This window comes from Rattus norvegicus, chromosome 1, assembly GCF_036323735.1.
Source record: "Rattus norvegicus strain BN/NHsdMcwi chromosome 1, GRCr8, whole genome shotgun sequence".
In the NCBI taxonomy this organism is placed as follows: domain Eukaryota; kingdom Metazoa; phylum Chordata; class Mammalia; order Rodentia; family Muridae; genus Rattus; species Rattus norvegicus.
The window spans coordinates 160,635,748-160,657,291 of record NC_086019.1 but is presented as its reverse complement, the minus strand read 5'-3'; the positions used below and the strand labels follow the sequence as shown (position 1 = coordinate 160,657,291).

General features: G+C 47.3%; 1 protein-coding gene across 22 annotated transcripts in view; it reads right to left on the bottom strand.

Annotated features, from left to right (window-relative positions):
- Positions 1 to 21,544, bottom strand: part of Tenm4 (teneurin transmembrane protein 4) — a 2,974,939-nt gene that overhangs the window by 17,258 nt on the left and 2,936,137 nt on the right. For all 22 annotated transcript variants that reach the window (XM_039113155.2, XM_039113170.2, XM_063262756.1 and 19 more), the window contains 4 exons: positions 19,979 to 20,856; positions 8,765 to 8,937; positions 5,575 to 5,810; positions 1,291 to 1,587 (listed from right to left, as the gene is read on the bottom strand). In XM_039113155.2, coding sequence (XP_038969083.1) covers positions 1,291 to 1,587; positions 5,575 to 5,810; positions 8,765 to 8,937; positions 19,979 to 20,856 — 1,584 coding nt within the window. The remainder of the gene's footprint in view (positions 1 to 1,290; positions 1,588 to 5,574; positions 5,811 to 8,764; positions 8,938 to 19,978; positions 20,857 to 21,544) is intronic.

The following is a 21,544-nucleotide window of genomic DNA, read 5'->3' as shown; positions in this document are numbered from 1 at the left end:
GTAGGTTTCAGAGGTACTGTGGCTGAACTTAATCTCAGCCTTTGGCCTTGCAGGACTGGGTCCACTCTAATCATTTGCTTTCCTCTTGTGAGCAGCCTGAATGTCAGCTCCTTTAGTGGTATGGATCAGATCACTTCTGCATGCAAAGGGGTGTGAGACCAGGATGCTCTGGCCTAAAGTATTTGCAACTTGCAATGGCTTCCCTACTGCCTTCCCTGCTCCAGACTTCTGACCTCAGTATTTCTACTCAAGCAAGAAGGAACGCTCTAAAACACAGCCTAGTGCTCTCAAAGCCTGGTGGCTCTGCTGAACAGCTTCTGTGGCTTCCCTGTGCCTATAGCATAAAGACCATGATTGAGAAGGGCACTTCAGACGTTTCCTCACTTTTTATGTGATGGCAAGACATGGGCTCACCCTGGGACAGGACAGGCTGGAATGGGAAGGGAGAACCTTGTTCTATAAATGCTCTCATTGTGCAACAGTGGCAACGTCTGTTCTCTCCAGGTGTGGCTTTCAGGGCATGGGATGACCTCCACCATCTGTCTTGTAGCCGTGTGATAGTACATGGCTCTTTAGCATGGGCAAAGGCATTCACCACAGAACAAGCAGAGCCTGGGACTCTGAACAGTTGACCAGGACAAGAAACAAAGTGAAGATTCTGGATCCAGAAGCAGGGCATGAAGTGAATATTCTGTTTCATGAAAGTCACCAGACAACTAGCTTAGATCTAGATATCAAAACTACCATATCCCCCACCCCCACCCCCACCCCCACATGAGACCAACTTCTGAATTTATGTGCTTTTAAGAAAATTTACCCATACATGTTTTATGATTTAGGTAATTTTTGATCCCTAGTTTCTGGGTGAAATGAATCCTGACCTGAAGTGGAAGGGATTTATGAAACCTATACCCAGTTCTAGCAGCATAGGATTAAACTTGCTGTGCCTCAGGCCTGACCCCAGGCTTCTGCTTGGCTCTCTGTGGGGAGTTGGCGCTGTGTGTGATAATCCTGGGAGCAGAACTTTGTCCTGGGTCAGCACCCTTGGACCAGTTAGGGTGGGGCCTGCTCTTCTCAGTCTGTAAGACTTTTGTGTTTTCCCTGGCTTAGGACCTCCTCCTCGCCACATTTAACCTATCATCTTTCCATATTCCCCCCGGGACCCTCTTTCCTTTTGAAAAGAATGTGTATCTCCCCCTTCAGAAACTATAGCAGTCAGATTTATCCTACTGAGGATGGCAGTCTAGGCTCGGCTGTGGGGAGTCATGTTAAAGGGCGAGAGGCACCTGCCTTCTCTAAGTACGTGTAACTCCACATCTTCCCATCCGCAAAGATCCGGGATGTGATGCGGCCTGCCTGGTCATACTCCATTCTCTCAGACATGATGCCCCTTTGGATTCCAGCAATGTGACCTCCAGGGGAGTAGGTCACATTGACACCATTCAGCCTGCTGCTAGGTGACCAGAGGCTAGGCCTCCCCGCCTGGTCATATAGGATCCGAAGGGTGAACTTCCGATGGTCGTCATAGATCTTCTCTGTGCGTGTGACACGGTCAAAGTCCAAGGATAAGAGGTTTCGGTTGTGAACCTGGGGAAGGGATAAGAAAGAGAGACTATAGATGTGGACACTGAGAATCTGGCTCTGATGGCCAACCAACTGTGTTGAGCTCCTGAGAACAGAAAGCAGGACAGGCCGTGGGCATCAAACCTCACCCTGCCATCTGTTAGTGCTTCGGGGTTTCCTTATCTGTACCATAGGGAAAAATGATGCCAGCTTCATAGGCCTGTTGTAAGAATAAAGACAACATGGGTGATGGTTGGGCACATGGTACCGCTGGCTGATGAGGACATATGATTTTATCACGTCGTATATCAATGGGGACTTAAAAGAAAGAGTCAGATCCCTCTTAACTTTGTCCTAAAACAGAGCTACCAAGCAAGCCCAGCAAGTCAACACCTGAGCCATCTGCCCCGTGCCAGACAGCATGCCGTGCTGGATTTCAAGATAAACAAGCTCAGGGCAGCTGCAGATCCGTGGCTCAGATAGGACTGAGTCTCATTAGTGTGGCAGACACTTGATGGCGTTCTGAGCAAGTCCAAGCATTCCTGGGGCTCTGTACTTGCTCTTCTTTGGGTCTCCCCTGCATTTGCCCACAGACAAGGCTTCTGGGTCACCTGCTGTCTTCTGAGACTTCCTCTCTTGTTTCTCCTCCTCAGAGGCTGCTGGGAGGCAGGAGCATTCACACCCCAAGTGGTTTCTCTTGTAGTCTGGTTGGAACTAGTCCTAACTTTGCTTTTGCCTCCAGGATCAGGAGCCCCCTCGGTGGCCTCCTTGTGGTCTTCGAGGCCACCACTAACTCAGTGTCCCTTCTGAGTCAGAGCTGTAGGCCCTCTCGGAGGTAGCTGCAAGTAGGAGCCTGTTTGTGTGAGTACATAAGGGGATACACGGGGCCCTGGAACTTTTGGCTTAAGCTGGGCTGGCTGCCCAGTGAGTCCCAGGGATCTATCTTCTCTGCCTTTCCAGGATTAGGATTATAAACATGTCACCCATGCCTGGTCCCCCTCCTCCAAACGGGATCGGGGGAATAAATTCAGCCCCCCCAAGCACTTTACTGACTGAGCCATTTCCGCCGGTCTCCTGCTGGGAATATTTTTTTTTTAAGATTTATTCATTTATTATATATAAGTACACTGTAGCTGTCTTCAGATACACCAGAAGAGGGCATCAGATCTCTTTACAGATGGTTGTGAGCCACCATGTGGTTGCTGGGAATTGAACTCATGACCTCTGGAAGAGCAGTGGGGTGCTCTTAACCACTGAGCCATCTCTCCAGCCCTAAATAAATATTTTTTTTTTTGGTTCTTTTTTTCGGAGCTGGGGACCGAACCCAGGGCCTTGCGCTTCCTAGGTAAGCGCTCTACCACTGAGCTAACGCTTTGGAGCCTTGGAGTTGACCTTCAGGCACGGGTTGTCCCCAAACGTTAGTAGGTTTTTCAAGGCTTCCAGCTGGGGGTGGGGAAGGGAGCTGGCCCTACAGGGCACAGGGGCACCTTTGTTGTCTCTTCTGCTTGTCATTCGGTAAGTTTGAGGAGCAAGAAGGCCCGAGAGGGAAGCGGATAATTAGGTCACACAATGTAAAATGGCATGTGTGGCCCGAGGAAATCCAAGATCCTTTTGGGATCTGTATATTTAGAAGAGGGTTTGGATATAGGCAGGTGTCGGGATTAAGGTTGGAATGTCAACCTCAACTTTTGTTGACTGGCTTTCCCTGTGTGACCTTGGTCAAGTGCCTTTCCTTCTCAGTGACTCACTTTCTTCCTGTGTACACTCCTAGATCTCTGAGTAAATCCTCAGTGGACTACTAACTAGGTGCATAGAAGGCGTCGGATAAATGGCTGTAATTATTTCCGCTAAATGACTGCACACGATCATGGTCAGTCTTAGAGGAAGGAGAGATGTGTGTGTCTTCCCCCAGTCTCCCCATACAAATGCCGAGGCCCCGAAAATAAGGATTTATAATGACGATGCCGAGTCGGCTTTAGCTGTGAATGGCCTGGTTATAATAAGCTCGCCTTCCCCAGGGTAATCAAACACAATTGCAGAAGCAAAAACCGTGTGGCAGACAATTCCTGTGAAAAATCAGAGGCGTTGGAAGCTCAAACCTCGCTCTTTGCAGAGAGGGCTTGTGAAAAGAGCGGGGTGGGGGTGGGGCACACTGGCAACGGTGTTGGGAGCCTTTAGGAAGCACCTTTGGGAGATCTTTCTATCCCACAGTGTCACCTAGACAGCCCCCCCCCCATCCAAGTGAAGAAGGGGATCTGTATGTTTGTGACAAAATTAATAAAACTGAATCGAGCAGTTCACTGGGGGAAGCACCTTGCATTTCCTGTGCTCTGCAGTGGTGGCAATGAGATTATTTTACATCTTTCTTTATTAAAAAAAATTCCCGGCTGTATAAAAGATGATCTCCATTACGGGGAGGCACACCCGGCTAACATTCCCATTCCACAAACTGCCACCGCTGGCGGCCATTTATTTGGGGAGGAAGCAGACAGATGTGGCCACCAGACTAGACTATCATCTGTCTCTGGCTGGGAGAGGGACCAATTAAAGCCTGGGAAACTTCGGGTCCTGTTTACAGGGTAGAGAGAAACTCCTAATAGCGCTAACCACTGCCCTTTACTGAGCACGTGGGATCTGCAGCTCTGGGCGAGGTGCTTTGAATGCTTCATGTCCTGCATCTGCAGAGGAAGCTTAGGCTCAGAGGAGTTGCTGGAGGCTACGCAGGAGGCCCAGCGGGAATCCAGCCTGGGTCAAACTTCCCCTTTGGCACACTGCCTCAGATGTGCAGGGAGGGCTCCTGAGAATGCAGATGAGGGTTTAGTGAGACCACAGATGGTGGCAGGGAACAAAGACAGGCTAGGCCTTGCGCGGGAACTAGTAGGAGGCTGGTTTCCACATTAGCTAGCTAGCTACAGAGTTCTTGGCTGCTGAGGGTACGAATGAAGCTTGGGTTCCTGGGCTCTGGGGTTTGCTGTTGGGTAAGATGCCAGCCGCCATGCTTCTGCCCTGCATCCATTTCCCAGGATTTATACCCACCAGTTATACAAGTCGGGAGTTATCACTTATTCTTTTGACCTTGATTACCCATGGGGGAGATGGGAACAGATATGGACTTCCTTGGCTGAGAGGCAGGGGATCAAGAGTCCACTGTGGCAGGGAGGAAGTTTCTGTGGATCACTTCAGCTCAGCTGCTGTCTATAGAGCAGCTGTGGTCTACAGGTACCGGGCAGAAATCCAGGCCGGGGTCACCAGCTACCCCTCTGTACAGCCCCTGCCTTCTGCTTTGTATTTTGTATTACTGGGCAATCTGCAACCCCTGAGCTGCAGCTCCAGATTCTTTCAGCCCTGGTTCTCTCTTTGTTTCTAAGCTTAATCAAGCCCCTTCAAGCTCTTTCAGTCCTTTCTCTGATTCCTCCAACAGGGGTCCCGTTCTCAGTTCAGTGGATTGCTGCTGGCATTCGCCTATGTGTTTGCTGTATTCTGGCTGTGTCTCTCGGGAGAGATCTACATCCGGTTCCTGTCGGCCTGCACTTCTTTGCTTCATCTATCTTATCTAGTTTGGTGGTTGTATATGTATGGGTCACATGTGGGGCAGGCTCTGAATGGGTGTTCCTTCTGCCTCTGTTCTAAACTTTGCCTCCCTATTCCCTGCCAAGGGTATTCTTGTTCCCTGCGTGTCACTTCTAATCCTTGAAACAGCATGCAACTTTGGCTTTATTTCCCAATGACTGACACTGCAGCTTTAAGGTGACTGACATGCCCAAGTTCAGTCATGGAATAAAATAAGCTGGGAACTCAGCTCAGAGCTGACCCAGAAGCCAGCCCTGTTCACACACGTCAAAACCGAAAGGACGTCCCATAGCCTTTTTTTACGTCTGGCTTGTGGCCTCAGTTCTCCCCGTGGTAGATGAAGAAACTGGGGAGAGTTTCAAAAATGGGACCTGGTGCTCCAAATACACCCCACACACCCGACCCCTGCGCCAGGATCAGTGCCTTCAAGGTTCTGCTTACCCGCAGACGGCGTCCAAAGACTGTGACCTGACCACGAGCCTGCTCCTTGCGCTGTCGCCATTCCACCAGGTTGAGGCCATTATCAATGGGCAGCGTGACATTCCTCTTGCCTACAGTGGGGTTGACAGTGCCAGCCAGCAGGTGTGGCTCGCTCTGCAGAGCCACTTCCATACCATTGGCCAGCAGCAGCCTCAGGGAGCCATCGGCCCCGATGTAGTAGCTGTTCCGGACTTGGTCTGAAGGAGAAGAAAGACGCTTAAGGGACAGCGGATAGAGGCTAGGGTGGGGCAGTAAATAGAAGTAATACTTTATCACTGAAGAAAACTAGGAAGATATCTGGAGACTGTATATAAGCCCAATACTCAAAACCATTGGAAATATATTATATATATGTAGGTTTTACAGTATTTCCTAATGTCCTTCAGAGTCAAATAGTTACTACAGAATTTTTCTCATCAGCCAATCATATCATGCTGTTAGGTCTTTGTAATAAAAGCTTTTCATAATAATTACAGTCTTTGGGCTGGAGAGATGGCTCAGCGATTAAGATCTAGAGAACCTGAGTTCAGTGGTCAGCCAGATGGTGGCTCACAATCATATACTGTGGTCTGATGCCCTCTTCTGGCATGCAGGTGTACATGCAGACAGAGCACTCATATACATAAATAAATCTTTAAAACAACCAACCCACATTTAAAAAAGCCCAAAACCAAAACAAACAATAACCAGTCTTTCATTATTTGGCAATACATTGTATTTAATTCAATGTATTTAATAATACCAAATAGATATTTAATTCATTTCAGTTTTTCAACTACATATAACGTTGCAAGAAAATGCATTGTTGATATCTCTGTAAGTGAAAGAAGTGAGATACAAGTGGCCACAAGTCCTTTTTAGCGATAAGTGTTCAAAACATAGCCAGCATACTGTCATTGAATGTGCTGAGTGAGTATTTGATGGATTAAATTAAGTATTAGGCTATGTTAAGCCATAGAAATACAGTGCTGGGGACTGGAAAGATGGATCTGTGGTTAAGGTCCTTGCTGATCTTCCAGAGGACCTGAGTTCATTTCCCAGAACCGCATGGCAGCTTATAACCATCTGTAACTCCAGACACAGGGGTCTGAGTCCTCTTTCTGGCTTCCATGGGCACCAGGTAAGCATGTGTATTTGTATACAAATATACAAACAACTCATACGCATTAAGCATAATGAAACGCCATTTTAAAAAGATGTGGTTTCATGGAAACCCTCACAGAATCTTCCCGTTAGAATGACACCGGGTTGGGCCTCTCCTTCGCAATCCATCGTTCCACACTCTATTGCTCACAGGGATTCTACCATCTGCCTCAGCGTTGCTTTGCATCATTCCCCGACAATCTGTATTTTGCTTCCATTCGGAGAGTGAAAAAGCCTGTGTCAATTTATCTCCTAATGCTTCTCCTCACGGAATGCACATGTGGCTATTACTGTTGACTTTGAATGGGCCAGCACGTGGGGAGGCCCATGGCACACGAGCCCAGCTAATGCTGGCTGTGACTGCCCAAGGGTGCCACTCATTAGCAGCTACTTCTCATTATTTCCCACCGCTCAGACCTAAGAAGAAGCTGAAAGCTTCTGACAAAGACTGCTGAGATGGCTGCCAGGCGGAGCACACGAGCCCTGAACACGAAACAGACAGGGGGCCTGCGGTGGGCAGACATAGATACCATATCCCTTGGATTCTAGGGCCTGCTTTTTCTTTACATTCCAGTGTTTCTGGAATTGGAGTGTGTCTTACGATCTAGGCACGAGTGCTGAATCCTCCTCCACCTGGAAATCTGAGATTAAATGGCGGTACATTTGAAAATCGAGGAGTGTTGCAAGTTTGAGTTTTAAAAAGTTGCCCAAGCATAAAAAATGTATTAGAGCAGGCCTGCCAGTATAAAGTGGGTAGAAAGACTGAAGGGAAGACTCTGGGCTGAAGGTCACACATCTAACAGTCACTGTCCGAGGTAGCAACATTGGGTAGGGTTCTTAGCAGATGGCATTTTCTCTTGGCAGTAATCCTGCTAGAGCATACGCACCATGGTGTGTCCCAACTCCTCACTACAGAAAGAAATTCCTGGCCTCTTCTGACCACTCTTTCTTTCATAAATTCTATGTTTTGCCCAGCTTTTTGAAAGACAAAAACTATGTTTGAGAACAAAAGCAATATTGCAGACACACTAACATTTACCTCCTCGTGATAAATCCAAGTGCTTACTAGTTAGTCAGTTAATCCAGCAGATAGTTTCTGAGCAGCACTCTGTGCCTGGCCCATGCTACTCACTTTACGAACGCTGTCTCCAGATATGTCTAGGCAACTCTGAGAGGCACATCTAATGCAGACCCATTTCCAAGATCAAGAAACTGAGGCTTAGAGAATAAGAGTGACCCCCTCTAGCAGGCACGGGTGCCTCAGGCCCACCCAGGGACTCTTCCATACACCAAACACCCCCTCAGCATGCTTTCTTTTCCTGAGGAAGAAACCCAAGGGCTGTGGTCTGATGAGGTGACCGAGACAGAGCTAGAACTGGACCTCGGACACCCAGAGCTGAGCTCCTCCTGATGCTAGAGGTCGAGGTCTGGGAGTGTATTAAATGAGGGAAGAGAGAGAAAACGACAGACAGGGCTTTCCTAAGTGGCATTGGTGTTCCTTTTAGGTTATTAAACTCAGGTACCTGAAGCTAAAACACCAATCCATATTGGAGATGATCTGATGGATGCAGGGAAGGGAAATCTGGAGTCCTAGCAGAGGCACAAACCTCTCCAGGGTCCTGGAAAGACTTCTTCACTCCCAAATCCCTGCCACAATTAGGTGTTTACTCTTGGCCTTTGTCTCTCTTGCACCAGTGTGAGCTAACTTTTTTTTTTTTTTTTTTTTTTTTTTTTTTTTTTTTTAATCTGGGAGCCATTACAACAGCAGAGTAGGAGGTCACCTGGATTAACAACTAATGAATTCTCTCCCCTTTGTCTTGAGGATAATAGGATGGGACAATGAAGAGTCACTCTGAGGCCTCTGCAGCCAATTTACAGGCCTCTGCCTGGTGTGCTTTGCAGATGAAGAGGTGGTACAGAGAAAAACCAAAGCAGGAGGCTTTCTAGGTCTTGGGCAGCTAGTGTAGTAGCTTCCTCCTCTGGTCATCTTCATCTCTGGCTGACTTACCTTGTAACAGAGTGTAGAAGGCACCCGAGGCAGACAGGTTGGTGGTTATGGTGACATCGTCTTTGCTTGAGGTCTCTACCTGCACGTGCACTGAGCTGTCTGTATCGCTTCGGAAACTGCTCACCTGGCCAGTTGGAAAGGTCACGTTTGTCAGGCGACCAAAACTGTCATACCTAGAAATCAAAGGGGTGGCACTTCAGTGACAGAAGTATGACGGTACATGTCATGACTAGCTTTAGCTGCCAAACTGACACAAGCTTAGAGTCACTTGGGAAGAAGGAACCCCAGTTAAAGACTTGCCTTGATCAGACTGGCCTGTGACCTCTGTGAAAGCAGTTTCTTACTGGCTAATCAGTGTAGATAGTGCCAGCCCTCAGTGGGCGGTGTCATCCCTAGGCAGGTGGGCCAGAGCTGTGTTGGAAAGCTAGGTGTGCTACCCAGAGGGACCCAGGCAGAAGAAGCATTCCTCCATGGTCCTGCTTAAGTTCTTACCTCCAGGTTCCTGCTCTGACTTCCCTCAGTGATGGACTGTGATGTGGACGTGTAAACCAATCAAGCCTATTCCTCTTCCAAGTTAGTGTTGACCATTGATACCGTGATCACGGCAACAAAGAGCAAAACAGAACAGTGAGGTAGCTGAGGTTAGCTGTGTTCTATCTCCAGCTGTGGCTTGGCTTTTTCCTTCTGGCTGGGTCTCCTCTCGAGTCTCTAGTTTCTCCTTGTCCAAGGTTTGGCATACTTCCCTAGATGTGACTTTACCTGCTGATACTTAGCCGGGAGATGAATCACTTCTCTGAATCTTTCTTTCCTAGTTCTTGCCATGTGTGCAGCCCAGCGTGACCAGGGAGAGCCCTGAGAAAGTGCCCTGCTTTCTTCTAGTATGGAAGGCTGGGTATGCATTGGTTCCTCCTTAGGACTGTGAGTGCTCTAGGTCAAGACAGCTCTGTGGAGTCAGGCTGCTGGGCTGAGAGTTTGCACTCACCACCTGGGTTCTGTCATCTATTTCTCCTGTAACCCAGCTGTGCTGGCTCCTGGTCCATCCCTACTCAAGTACGTGAATGGATGAAGAATGGGCGTGGGGAGAAAGAGACCACGGTCCACTTACTCATGGCCTCCTGCAGGACTGGGCAGACCTGGGCACATAGTAGGTATGTGATAAACACCTGCTGAAAACCCAAAGCTAGAGGCACCTGCTCTCACTAAATGAGACTTTAGCAATCTCCCTAGGCTTCTCCCCTGAGTTTTAGTCTCCAAACAGAGAGAGGCTTCGAATCAAGGCAGACAATTGTAATTATTATGGAAGGTGACTCCTAACGCATAATTAAATCGAGCCAGTGGAAGATACAATGAAAAGGCCCCGCACCTTCAAGATCTGGTTTTCATTTTATATGTGACAGCCCAAACCCAGTCATTTCCATTCTTCCCATATTCCAGTCGGACTGAACGTCTTAATTAAGCGAACATCAGATGCAACAGCCAATTTATAAATTTTTGTCTCCTATTCATCAATTTCAGTATCTCCCAGGATTTGAGAAACGCTGATGGATTCCCTGGCCTCCTGATCGATACCCCTGATTGTCCCATCAGAGTTCTGCTCCTTCTCAGTGAGTGGGGAGAGCTGGAGCCTCCCTTCCTCTGGGTCCTGAGACCTCTGCCCCGTGGGCCTCCTCTGCAGAACCTGTTTTGCATGCTGAGAGCCACTACAGCATGCTTTAGGAATCAGGGAAGGACAGTTCCCTCAGCCATTTAGGTTCCAAGTGGCTGCCTTGAGCCCCAGTTCTGTTTGGGTGATGATGGGACATTGCCTTGATTCTGATTATCATGCCTTTTTTATTTGGTTTAGTTTGATTTTTGCCCCCTGAGACTGTCTCCTGTAGCCTATGCTGACTTTGAACTGGCTGTGCAGCTAAGGACAACACAGAACTGCCGATCCTCTTGTGGCTATGTCACTGGTGCTGGTATGACCGACGTGTCACCACTCTGGTTTGACTGCCCTGCTTTCCACTACAAAAACTCCCAGAGCACTGGCACGTTTTCTTCCAAACCAGAAGAGATGGCACAGTCTGGGCTGGGGGATCCTGTCTCTATCTTTGACAGAGAGGTGATCCTGGAGGACAGATCTCAGTCCTGTTTCCTCCTAACTCATAAGCCTCACTGCAGCCAGTGACTATGCAGGCAGACTCCATAGTGTAACCTTGGCCGCTATGCTCCCTGCTCCGTGAGTGGCAACACCAATGCCTATGTCATAGATAAAGCGAGGGCCAAAAGAGGTCACGTATTTCCTGTGGACACGAACTTCTTACCAGGGTCTTTAGTTTCCTAGAGGTCTCTCCTTGGTGGAATGTCAGCCCCCAGAGGCTGGGATTTAGCTGGTCACTGCTGAATGCCTAGTACTTAATAATGAGAGTGAAGGCTGGCTGTGTCACCTGACTCCTTCCTGTCTCTCTTTCTGACTTTGCAGGGAAAATTGCTCTTCTGAACTTCCTTGAATTCCCTATGCTTCAGTCCCAAACATGCCAAGCCCAGGGGTTGTGCTGAGGTGCTGTTCTTTCTGTAGAGAGCCTTTCTTCCTTCTAGTGATGGCACGGCAAGATCCTGTCATCATCTGTGCTTCCGTTCAGATACCCTAACTTCACAGTGAGGTCGTCCCTGACTGTTTCCAAAACAGACATGCTGCCACCACCTCTACCAAGTTACTCTACCGTACTCACGTCATTATCTTTGCTATCTTGTTTACCCCCTCTCGTCCTGGAATGTAAGCTCCATGGGGACAGGGACCTTGCCCATATTCTCAATGCCTAGAGAAGACTCAGCATGGAGACCCTATGGGGCAGTGTTCACTGACTGAAGAAGGGGACGGTAGCTATTTCTGTGGGGTTTTTTGATCTGATTAAGAGCAGCCTTCTATTTGATATTCCCTTCTACATGGGGAAATAAGAGCTCACAAATAATCATAGAGCTTTTGGGTATCATGGGTCATGTTCGCAAGCATCTTTCGGGATAGGGAGTGTTTCTGTCACTTAGAAATGGTGATGTCAGAGGTTGGAGAGGATGATCAACTTGCCTAAGGACACGGCTCATAGGAGGATACAGATTCAAAATCAGGTCTGCCTGGCCATGAAGATTGTGTTCTTCGATCAAACTTTCTATAAAAATGACGCTGTTTCAGGTAAACAAACAAACCACCACCACCACTACCCAAACCCTCTGTGTTCATCTCTGTGATAAGGGGGGAAATTCCGTTTGGAAGTCTCAAGTGGGTCGAGAAGACTGACAGCTTTCAAGACAAGCTCTGCTTGGCTCCGGCTGCAGCTCACTTAGCAGCGGAGCCAGGTCCCTATTGGGAGGGGGGAGGTAAAGATGGCCGGATGATTGGATTTCTGTGATTTCCTTCCACTGACTTTTCTTCACGCCAGTTTTCTGAAGCATCGTTATAGCACGGTGAAAGAAAACACATAAAAGATTCATGGAGCTGCCATGAACTTGGCTTTCAGAAGAGGACTGCTAAAGGGTATCTTCACACGCGCTGGAAGGCTTTCTTCACACGGCATACGTCACCGCTAGCCACTCGCTATGTGCCGCAAGTGAAGAAATGCCAAACCGCCTCTGTGATACACAACTTTCGCTCATCTTGACTTTTCGGTTGGATAACAAAGATGTGATTTTTATGACTTTCATCTGTAATTGTTCTAAATACCAGTGTCAGCAGCCAAAGGACATGGCCACTGTGTCATTTGTAAATAGAATTCAAAGCCAGCTATGAGGGTAGTTCACTTGGCCCAGGTCACTGTAATGGATGACATTACATCACTTAGCATTCCTAAGCCTAGTCATAGCTGGAGTAGTTTCTGCATTTTGCAGTTACCACGTGTACTGAGGACTTACTGGAAGATTAAATCCCAACAATGAATTCTAACCTCCAGGCTCACCGAGATCTGTAAGATCTGCAAACCTTATCATAAGCTCACTGATGTTCCGAGGACAGGCGTCTGCTGGTGGAGGGGTGAGGTACTTAGGAGTCAGGTCCAGCTGGGGTAGAATCCTGGTTCTTCCTTTTACAGGGACCATGCCCTGGCGCCCCAGTTGGTCTATGCTGAGTGTTCTGCTCCTTCCTAGTTATTCTTTGCCGTTCTCTGTCCCCTGAGAGGCTGTAGACTGCACGCTGGGTAACTCTGCTGCCTTGCTTCACTAGGGTCAAGGCAGTGGTAGACGCTAGAGAGGGACGAGGTCAGGGCACGCACTCCTTCATGTTCTCCCCCAGCCCTTTCACAGCTGCACCAACCACATCTTCTTCTGGGTGGTTTCTCTCCCCCTGGTGACCACTCCAGTGACGTGTTTTATGCCTGCCTTAGCCTGAAGGCTAGTGAAGGCTGCTCATCCTTTAGTGTCCATGGTCCCGGAACCTTCTTGTGATCCCTTAGCCTTACCTGTCCCTGTAGGTGCCTTCATTCCAAAAATGATATTTTTGGAATCATGTCTCAGTGGATGGATACTTGTTTTTGCCTTTCTCTTTGAACTTCTGTCTTTTAGCCTGTGTAGTTTCTGGTGAGAATTTTCTGTGGTTATCCCTTTTACCTCTTATAAAATATGCTTCCCTTTAGGCCATCTTTGGAAAAATTCCCTATCATAAATAGCTCAATAGTTTGAATATGACTCACTTAGAAGTTTCTATATGTATGTATGTACGTATGTATGTGTGTGTACGTCTGTCTGTCTGTATGTGTGTATGTATGTATGTATGTATGCATGCATATTTTGTCTCATACTTTTTGAGCTTTTTAAACCTGTGTCCTGCTATTAATTGTGAACACTACTTGGTCATTATTTGTTCAGCTTTTTCTTCTGCCTATTTTCTCTTTTCTAGAATTCTATTACACGTACATTTGACCATTTGGTATTCTCCCAGAGCTCGTGAATACCCTGCTCTGTGGGTTTATCTTTTCTCCTTTGTGTGTTGGTTTGGGTAATTTCTATTGACCTAGCTTCTTTCCCCAGCTGTGCCATGCTGTCATCAAGAGCTACGGGCCCATCAAAGGCATCCTTCATCTCTGTAGCCATGGGTTTCTCATTTCTAGCATTTCCATTTGATTCTTTTTCTTCCACATCTCCGCTGAAATACCCATCTGATCTGCCCACGGCTCACCTTTTCCATTAGAGCTGTTAATATAATTACAGTTATTCTAAATTCCCTGAAAGGTGTTTTCAACGTCTGTGTCATATCTGAATGTGAGTCTGATGACTACATTTCTTGCTTTCTCTTGCCCTTTTACATGGTCAGTTGGAAAATGTGACATCTTGTGCAGCACAGTGGAGTCTGAGGTGACATAAGTTTCCTCCTGTGAGGTCTTTAATGAGGGTGTGTGAGGTAATGGTCTTAGGAGTTGAGCTGGCTTTGAAGTTCACTGCTTCTATGGTTAACCTTGGTGTATCACAGGCATTAAGTTCTTCTAGCAATAATTTGATGAGAAACTGCTTTACCAGAGCTTTTATTTATTTATCTATTTTCCTCCAAGTCACTCTGTTCCTTCCTTAGGTTCTGCCTATGTCATGTCTCAGAGGGACGGTTCCTTTACTGTTTTCTTTTTTTTATTAATAATTTATTTTATTTATCTGAGTACACCATTGCTGTCTTCAGACACACTAGAAGAGGGCATCAGATCCCATTACAGATGGTTGTGAGCCACCATGTGGTTGCTGGGATTTGAACTCAGGACCTCTGGAAGAGCAGTCAGTGCTCTTAACCACTGAGCCATCTCTCCAGCAGAGGGACGGTTCCTTCCATGTCCCGGTTTACTCCGTATCCCCTCTGCTACTGAATTCTGACCCTTGTTTTGCTTCAGGATTTTAGGCAGTTGTAGGTGATGGGGGAGCATTCTCTATCATTCTGACAGGGCTTTGGGGAGGTGCCCATGGATCCCTGAGCTTCAGGACTGTGGTCTGTTCTGTGTTCTTGACCCTTCTTAGGCAGCAGCTCTGAGCTGAAGACTGATCCCACTTCTCTCTCAGCCGCAGTTATTACGTTCCCCTCCCTCTGTCTCTCGCTGAGCTGTATGGGTTTTCATGCAGTGTCTAAGGCAGATGCACAGCTGCCATTTTCTTTTGCTCCCTAGGGGAGACAGGGTGACAATGGAGTGGGTACTATATTCCTCTATAACATTTGCTGTGCCCCTCTACTGTGCCCGTTGTGAGGGACACTTCCTTAATTTTTCTCTATGTGCATGCCTGTGTGTGTGTGTGTGTGTGTGTGTGTGTGTGTGTGTGTAGAAACCCCTGCTGTGGTTTGTAGGGGAGTGAGGTAGATCATGAAGAGGACAAGAGCCCCTCCTCCCCATCCCCAATTTCTGCAGCTCTAGTTTAACTACTGCTTTTAGTGTCTGCCTGTGTCTACCCAGGTAAACCGGAAGCTTAACTATGGTTCTTTTCAGTAGGTGAAGAAGTGAAGCTCACTTCTTGGATTTGGCCTGTTGCTTGCCCTGTGACTTTCAAGAAAGAATTCAAGGAGAACTCATGGATTTGTTTCTAGTCAGGCTTCTTTTCATTGTAAAGTTGGGAACAGTGCTCACTGTAGCTCTTTCCAGCACAGACTAAAGCCAGGCACTCTATTTGAACCGTGTGAACTGAAATCTCCATCCTGCCCGGTGCATTGATAATGCTGGAGCCGGGGTCTAAATCCAGTGTCTTCCCTGCGCCATGTGCTCCTTCTTTGTCTCCCTTCTCTCCTGAGTCTACATTTCATTCATAAACTATTTACTGAGCACCTATGAGGTGGCAGAAACTTAAAGCAGAAATAAATGTAAAGAATTAGTAAGGGACTGACATATTTAATGTGAGCATAATTATAACGGGAACTGTCCCAGGACACTGTGAGACGCTAGAGCCACTTCCCTTTATGCAGCACAGTGAGATGGCTGCTTACGTCCACCCAGAAAGTCCCTTTTGGAACTAGCCCCATTCTGTCAGCTTCCTGCTTTGCTTTTGTCTTTGAGACATGGTCTCACTATGGAGCATGGGTTGGCTTGGAACTCACTATGCACGCAGCCCAGACTGCCTTAGCTTCACGAGTGCTGGGATTGTAAGTGTGCACTACCACATCTGACTTCATCAAGTCTGTTTTTTTTTTTTTCTTGCCATCAAGTTTGTTGTGACCCGGAGTCGAGTCTGAAAGCCATGGCGCCTGCTCCACAGTGCCAAGGACTGAACTGCAGTCTTCTAGAAGGGTTCCCAATAGACATGGGCTGAGTAACCTTACCTCTCTACAACTGCAGACTCTCTGAGACAAGTTTCTCTAAGTAGATGCTGTTTATATTAGATGTTTTATTTAATGTGCTGTGAGGATTGATAAAACCAACTTAAAACTTGTTTCAGGAACAGCCCACACCGCAAGCATTCCTGCGCTTTTATACGTATAAACATTGAGTTTGACTCCGCCAAGCTGCCTCGTGATGCTAAAGGGAGACACTGTACTTCAGCAAACGGTTCACTGGCCAAACTCTCTCTCTATATATTTTTTCAATTAAAAATGCCATAATGACGTCTAGCTGGTTTCACCATTTGTGAAGTAATTTCAATTTCAGAAAGTATGTATGTATGTATGCATGCATGTTTGGGTGTGTATGTAGTTTTCAGAATCTCAGAAAGAGCTGTGCAAAGACATAGAAGACAGACAGACAGACACACACACACATACAGAGGGAGGGGGCATAGGGGACAGAGGCAGAAAGAGAGGTAGAGATAGAGAGAAACAGAGACAGATACTCGGAGAGAAGGACAGAAGGGACAGAAGGACGGATAGGAAAAGAATGAGAAAGCAGACTCTCAGAGAAGAGTATAGAGTCTCTGAGAGACAGCAGGACAGAGATCCAGAGACAGGTGACAGAGACCCAGAGAGACAGCAGGACAGAGATCCAGAGACAGGTGACAGAGACCCAGAGAGACAGCAGGACAGGGATCCAGAGACAGGTGACAGAGACCCAGAGAGACAGCAGGACAGAGATCCAGAGACAGGTGACAGAGACCCAGAGAGACAGCAGGACAGGGATCCAGAGACAGGTGACAGAGACCCGGAGAGACAGCAGGACAGGGATCCAGAGACAGGTGACAGAGATCTAGAGACCTGGGGCAGCGATTCAGAGAGAAAGGAAATGGACCCCCAGAGAGACATCAAGACAGAGATGGAGAGAAGAGGTTATCAAGTCTTTTGATGCGCAGAATGGCCCCCAAAAGAAGGACAGTTCTTTATGGTGGAGATAGTTAAAAGCTCCCAGTCTATTTTCAACTCTGTGGCTACAGTCTAGTGAGTGTTGGGATCTTACACCCTCACACTGCTTCCAGTCTGAGCTGGAACACTTTGCTTGGGGCCACAGTGCACCCCATTTCCTAGCCCATCTTAGATACTCCTAGGACCTGGCTATTTTCCTAGTTCTTATCCTAACTGGTCAGACTTGACATTTGATTCTGTCCTCCTTGGCTGACTTCTGATTTCCACCTCTAATAAAACATTTCTTATCCGTTGCTTTCATTGCTTCCCTTGCATGCTGCTCCTCAAGTTCCTGTCTGCGCCACAGTACTGTTGGAAACAGCAGCGGCGGCAGCTATCAGTGAGCCTTCCATATTTATCTCATAGATACCCTGCTTTAGACCATCCCTCGAAACTCACCACTGACTTAATCCCTGCCATCCAGGTCAGTCAGGAAGCACAGAGAACACTGGGCCAGTATGGCAGGAGCGGCAGGGACGCAGGGTTTCACTCTATATCTACTAAGCATGATTTGAGGCTTATTGCATACTTTTTCTGAGCCGTAGTGTGTTCATAGGTAGAAAGAATATGCAGATGATGATTCTTACTGACTGGGGCAACCCTTGTCCACTTATTTTTTGTGTCAGACCCAGGGGCTTGCCAATCCTAGGAGATGTTATAGACATCAGGGGAAGAGTCTGGCACACAGTAGGATCTCAAAAAAGAAAAAGAAAAGGGTGAGTGTCCCTTTAATGTTAGGTATAGCACCTTCCACTTTTGGTTTATGCCAAGAATCATAAATCTTGGAACATTGGTTCCTCCAGTGTTTTAATATAAAGTGGATTTAAAAGGATTCTTAAATGCTACTTATAAACACACATATAACAGTTTCTTCTTCTTGAAATATCAAATGTGGGTGCTGAGGGGATATCCGAATTGGTCAAGTGCTCACCAAATATGAGGACCTAAATTCAGTCCCCAGAATCCACATAAAAATGCTGGGCCTGGTGGTAAGTGCTTGTAATCCCAGCACTGGGAGGTGGAGACAATCAGCAGCCTGCTGCTGACCGGCTAGTCTAGCTTAATCTCTGAGCACCAGAGCAATGAGAGACTTTAAAGGGGGTGGGTAGCATTCCTGAGGGTGCCCGAGGTGGTTTTCTGGCCTCCACACACACATACACATGTACCTGCACATGCAAATGCATCCAAGCAAACACACGAACTCACATACCTGCATCATAGCTAAACCACCATCAGCTGTGGCTGTGGTTTACAAGGAGGACAGAGAGGGAGGGCTCCTTTTTTGAAGGATTTTCGTTTCCAGGGATGGCAGAAGTGACAGTGGCGGTGATGTGTTAGCATTCAGTTTGGGATTTGGGGGAGTGACCTTAGGAACTAATTGCGTGAACAGATTTGCTCTGACAAAGAAACCCCTGTATTGGCTAAATAATGTATAAGAAGTTTCCACCAGGCAATGGGGAAAATTGAATTATTTAGTGTATTTCCATTTCAACGAGTTAATCAAGATAATTGCTATTTTCCTGGATCTCTCTCTCTCTCTCTCTCTCTCTCTCTCTCTCTCTCTCTCTCTCTCTGCAATTAACAAGGCCCCTGTTTGGAGAAGGGAATTTAACTAGTGAACTTAGCACATAGGGCTGTGACATTTTTTAGTGTAAATTATATTTAAAAATCAATTATAACCCCTCCCCCATCACTGGGTTCTATAACTGTGAGAGCTGATGTTTATTTAATTTGAGAAAACCTTATGGTCCAAGGACTTAAACTCATTTGGGATTTGCGAATTCAGGGGGAGGTTTGGGAAGGCCCTGGAGTCAAACTCAGATCTAAAACTCTGGCCCCGGACAAGCTAGAACTTGTGTTTAGAACTTCTGTTTCCACACAGGGTTCTCACTATCTTCCAGTCTGCAAACGAGCCTCCCTCAGCCTCAGTTTCTGTTTCTGTAAAGGAGAAAATATTACCCATCACCCCCACTGCTATGAGGATTAGCTCAAGGACTCTGTTTCTGGCACATAGAGGATGTTCGACAAGACTAAGTTCTTCGCCAGCTCCTGCAGCCTGTCGAATGCTGACACACTCAGCAGGCTCAGCAGTCTGGAACACGACAAAGAAGAGAAGCTTAAAAAAAGTCTAAGTCGAAAAGAGATGTTACAAGGCCCATTCATTAAAATAGCACCTCCATCGTCTATCTATATGTGAGGCAGGTAATTTGCCTGGGAGTGCAATGGGCTGAACTCTGTGTCTCTGGCCACCCTGCTCTGAGACGCGTACCGTGCATGAAGAGTAGGGGACAGTTACGTGAAGTGAGTGTTGCACCTGAGAAGGAGAGCTGCAACACCGTGGGGAGGAGAAGGCCAAACCACAACCCACTAGATGCAGAAGCAAATATATTGGAATCATTTTGTTCATTTGTGGGTGAAGGGTTCTGTGTGCCCACTTCTGGAAGTTATAGGTAACTGTGATCATTCCTTAATGAACTTGAAAGAGAGACCAGGTGATGTTTATATCATGTGTTTGAGAAAGAAGACGTGTAATGAGTGTCATAAGTACATCCAAAATTTAAAGAAATGGAATGTTGCGTATATGGAAAATCACCTTGTTGTTAATACAAAGATACTAACACCCTAAGTACTTCTGGTAGACATCATGTCCTTGTGGTAATCCGAGTGGGTATCTACTGTGTCTATTCTACAGGTATGGAGACTGAGACCTAGAGGGATTAACATGGTAGGGAGAGCTGGGGTGGAAGCCGCACATGAGTCTAAAGCCCACGCCTTTCCCACCATCCATTTCCCTTTTAGGAGGAATCATTCAGAATATGAACATGCAGAACCTGTCACTGATAATGGTTTTCACCTCCCATCCCTGAATTAAAATGAAATCAATAAAAACCACACGTCATCAGTTTGTTCATTTCCAATCATACAGTGTATCTCATGGAACACGTCATGATACTTACTCATAAAACGTTGTCCACCCGTTTTCATTGCTTTTGGTCGCCAAGAGGCCAGAGTTGCCATGGTATGTCATCATAGCCAGCTCGTGTCCTTGCGTGGTCACACTTCTGAGTGCGCTGTTGGTGCCCATGGTTACCCAGTACACCTGGCCATCTGGGACTACCAGCCAGAGAGGCATCCCGGTAGAATCTCGGCGGACGTTCACCATGTTGCCATTGTTGTCTGTGATGTGTGTGATGTCCCCGTCCCCCGTGTAAGTGAAGTTGTACAGGTAGTCTCCTGTGGGCAGGCTCTGAGTGTACAGATGCTTGCCACTGGTGTCAAAGAGGTACAGCTCCTGGTCGATGGGGGAGGACAGCTCATACATGTTCTGGGTGTTCAGGACAGGCTTGTTCTTCCGGATAAACCGGATCCGGATGTTTCCAAGGTCGGCCACGTAGAGCTCCCCGTCTGCACACACGGCCAAGGAAGATGGGGTGTTCAGCTTTGCGTCCTTGGCGTAGCCATCATCTCCAGAGAAGCAGTCGCAGTTGGCGTCGTTTTTACAGTCGCAGCCGCTGGGGGCACCAGCAACCAGTGAGATCTCACCACTTGTCGTGACCTGCCTGATACGGTTGATCTTCTTCTCGTCGGTCTCAGCGATATACAAGACTCCATTGTGTGAAACGGCCAAAGCAGTGGCTGACTCCAGGGTTGCGTGGATGGCTACCTTGCTCAGCAGGAAGTGGTCGATGCCAGGAACCTGGCAGTGCATGGGCCTCCCAGCGACAATGCGTACCTGGTGGTTTTCGGAGATTTGTAGGACCACGTTGTTGTCGAGGACATAGAGGGAATTATCCATTGGGTTGATGGCTAAGTCTGTGGGCCACTCCAGGCGAACCTGCCAATGGAGACACGGACACTCAAATGATGCCAAGATGCCCACCATTCGTCACCCCAAAATTCCCAATAACCCACTACTGTGTCCAGAGGGTCTTTATATGCAGAATAACCCAGCCTTATGGAAACTGAAGAAGGACAACAGCCTTAAAAAGCGGTCGGTGAGATGGAGACAGGCTTGGGTTCCTAACCTAGACCCACTTATAACATTGGGCAAATTGCTTTGCCTTTCTGAGCTTCATTGTTCATATCGAGAAAATAGAGATGACAGTCGCACATCCTGGCACGTAGGTAAGTGCTCAGACTCAGACGATGATACAGAGGTGAGAGGGGATGGGAGATGGAGTCTGGAGGCTGACGTAAGAGTTGTTCAGAGGATTTTAAAAGGATCTTCATGAGATGCTGGCCTGACCGGTGCATGGAGGTGATTTAACATCAAGTTAGGCTTGGAGTTAAAGGCAGAACACTCATGCCTCTGCCTGACACGTGGCTTGAGGCTAGTGACTCTCCATTTTGGCCCCATATTCACATTAGATGGAGACTTTAGAAAACACTGATGCTCAAATGCCACTCTGAGTAGTCAGATAAATAAGGTCCCTAGTGTGGTTGGTCCACACATTGGGCCTATTTAAAAATAACTTCCTGGGTGATTGTTTTTAGGGTTGGGAATCACACCCGGATTCTTCTCT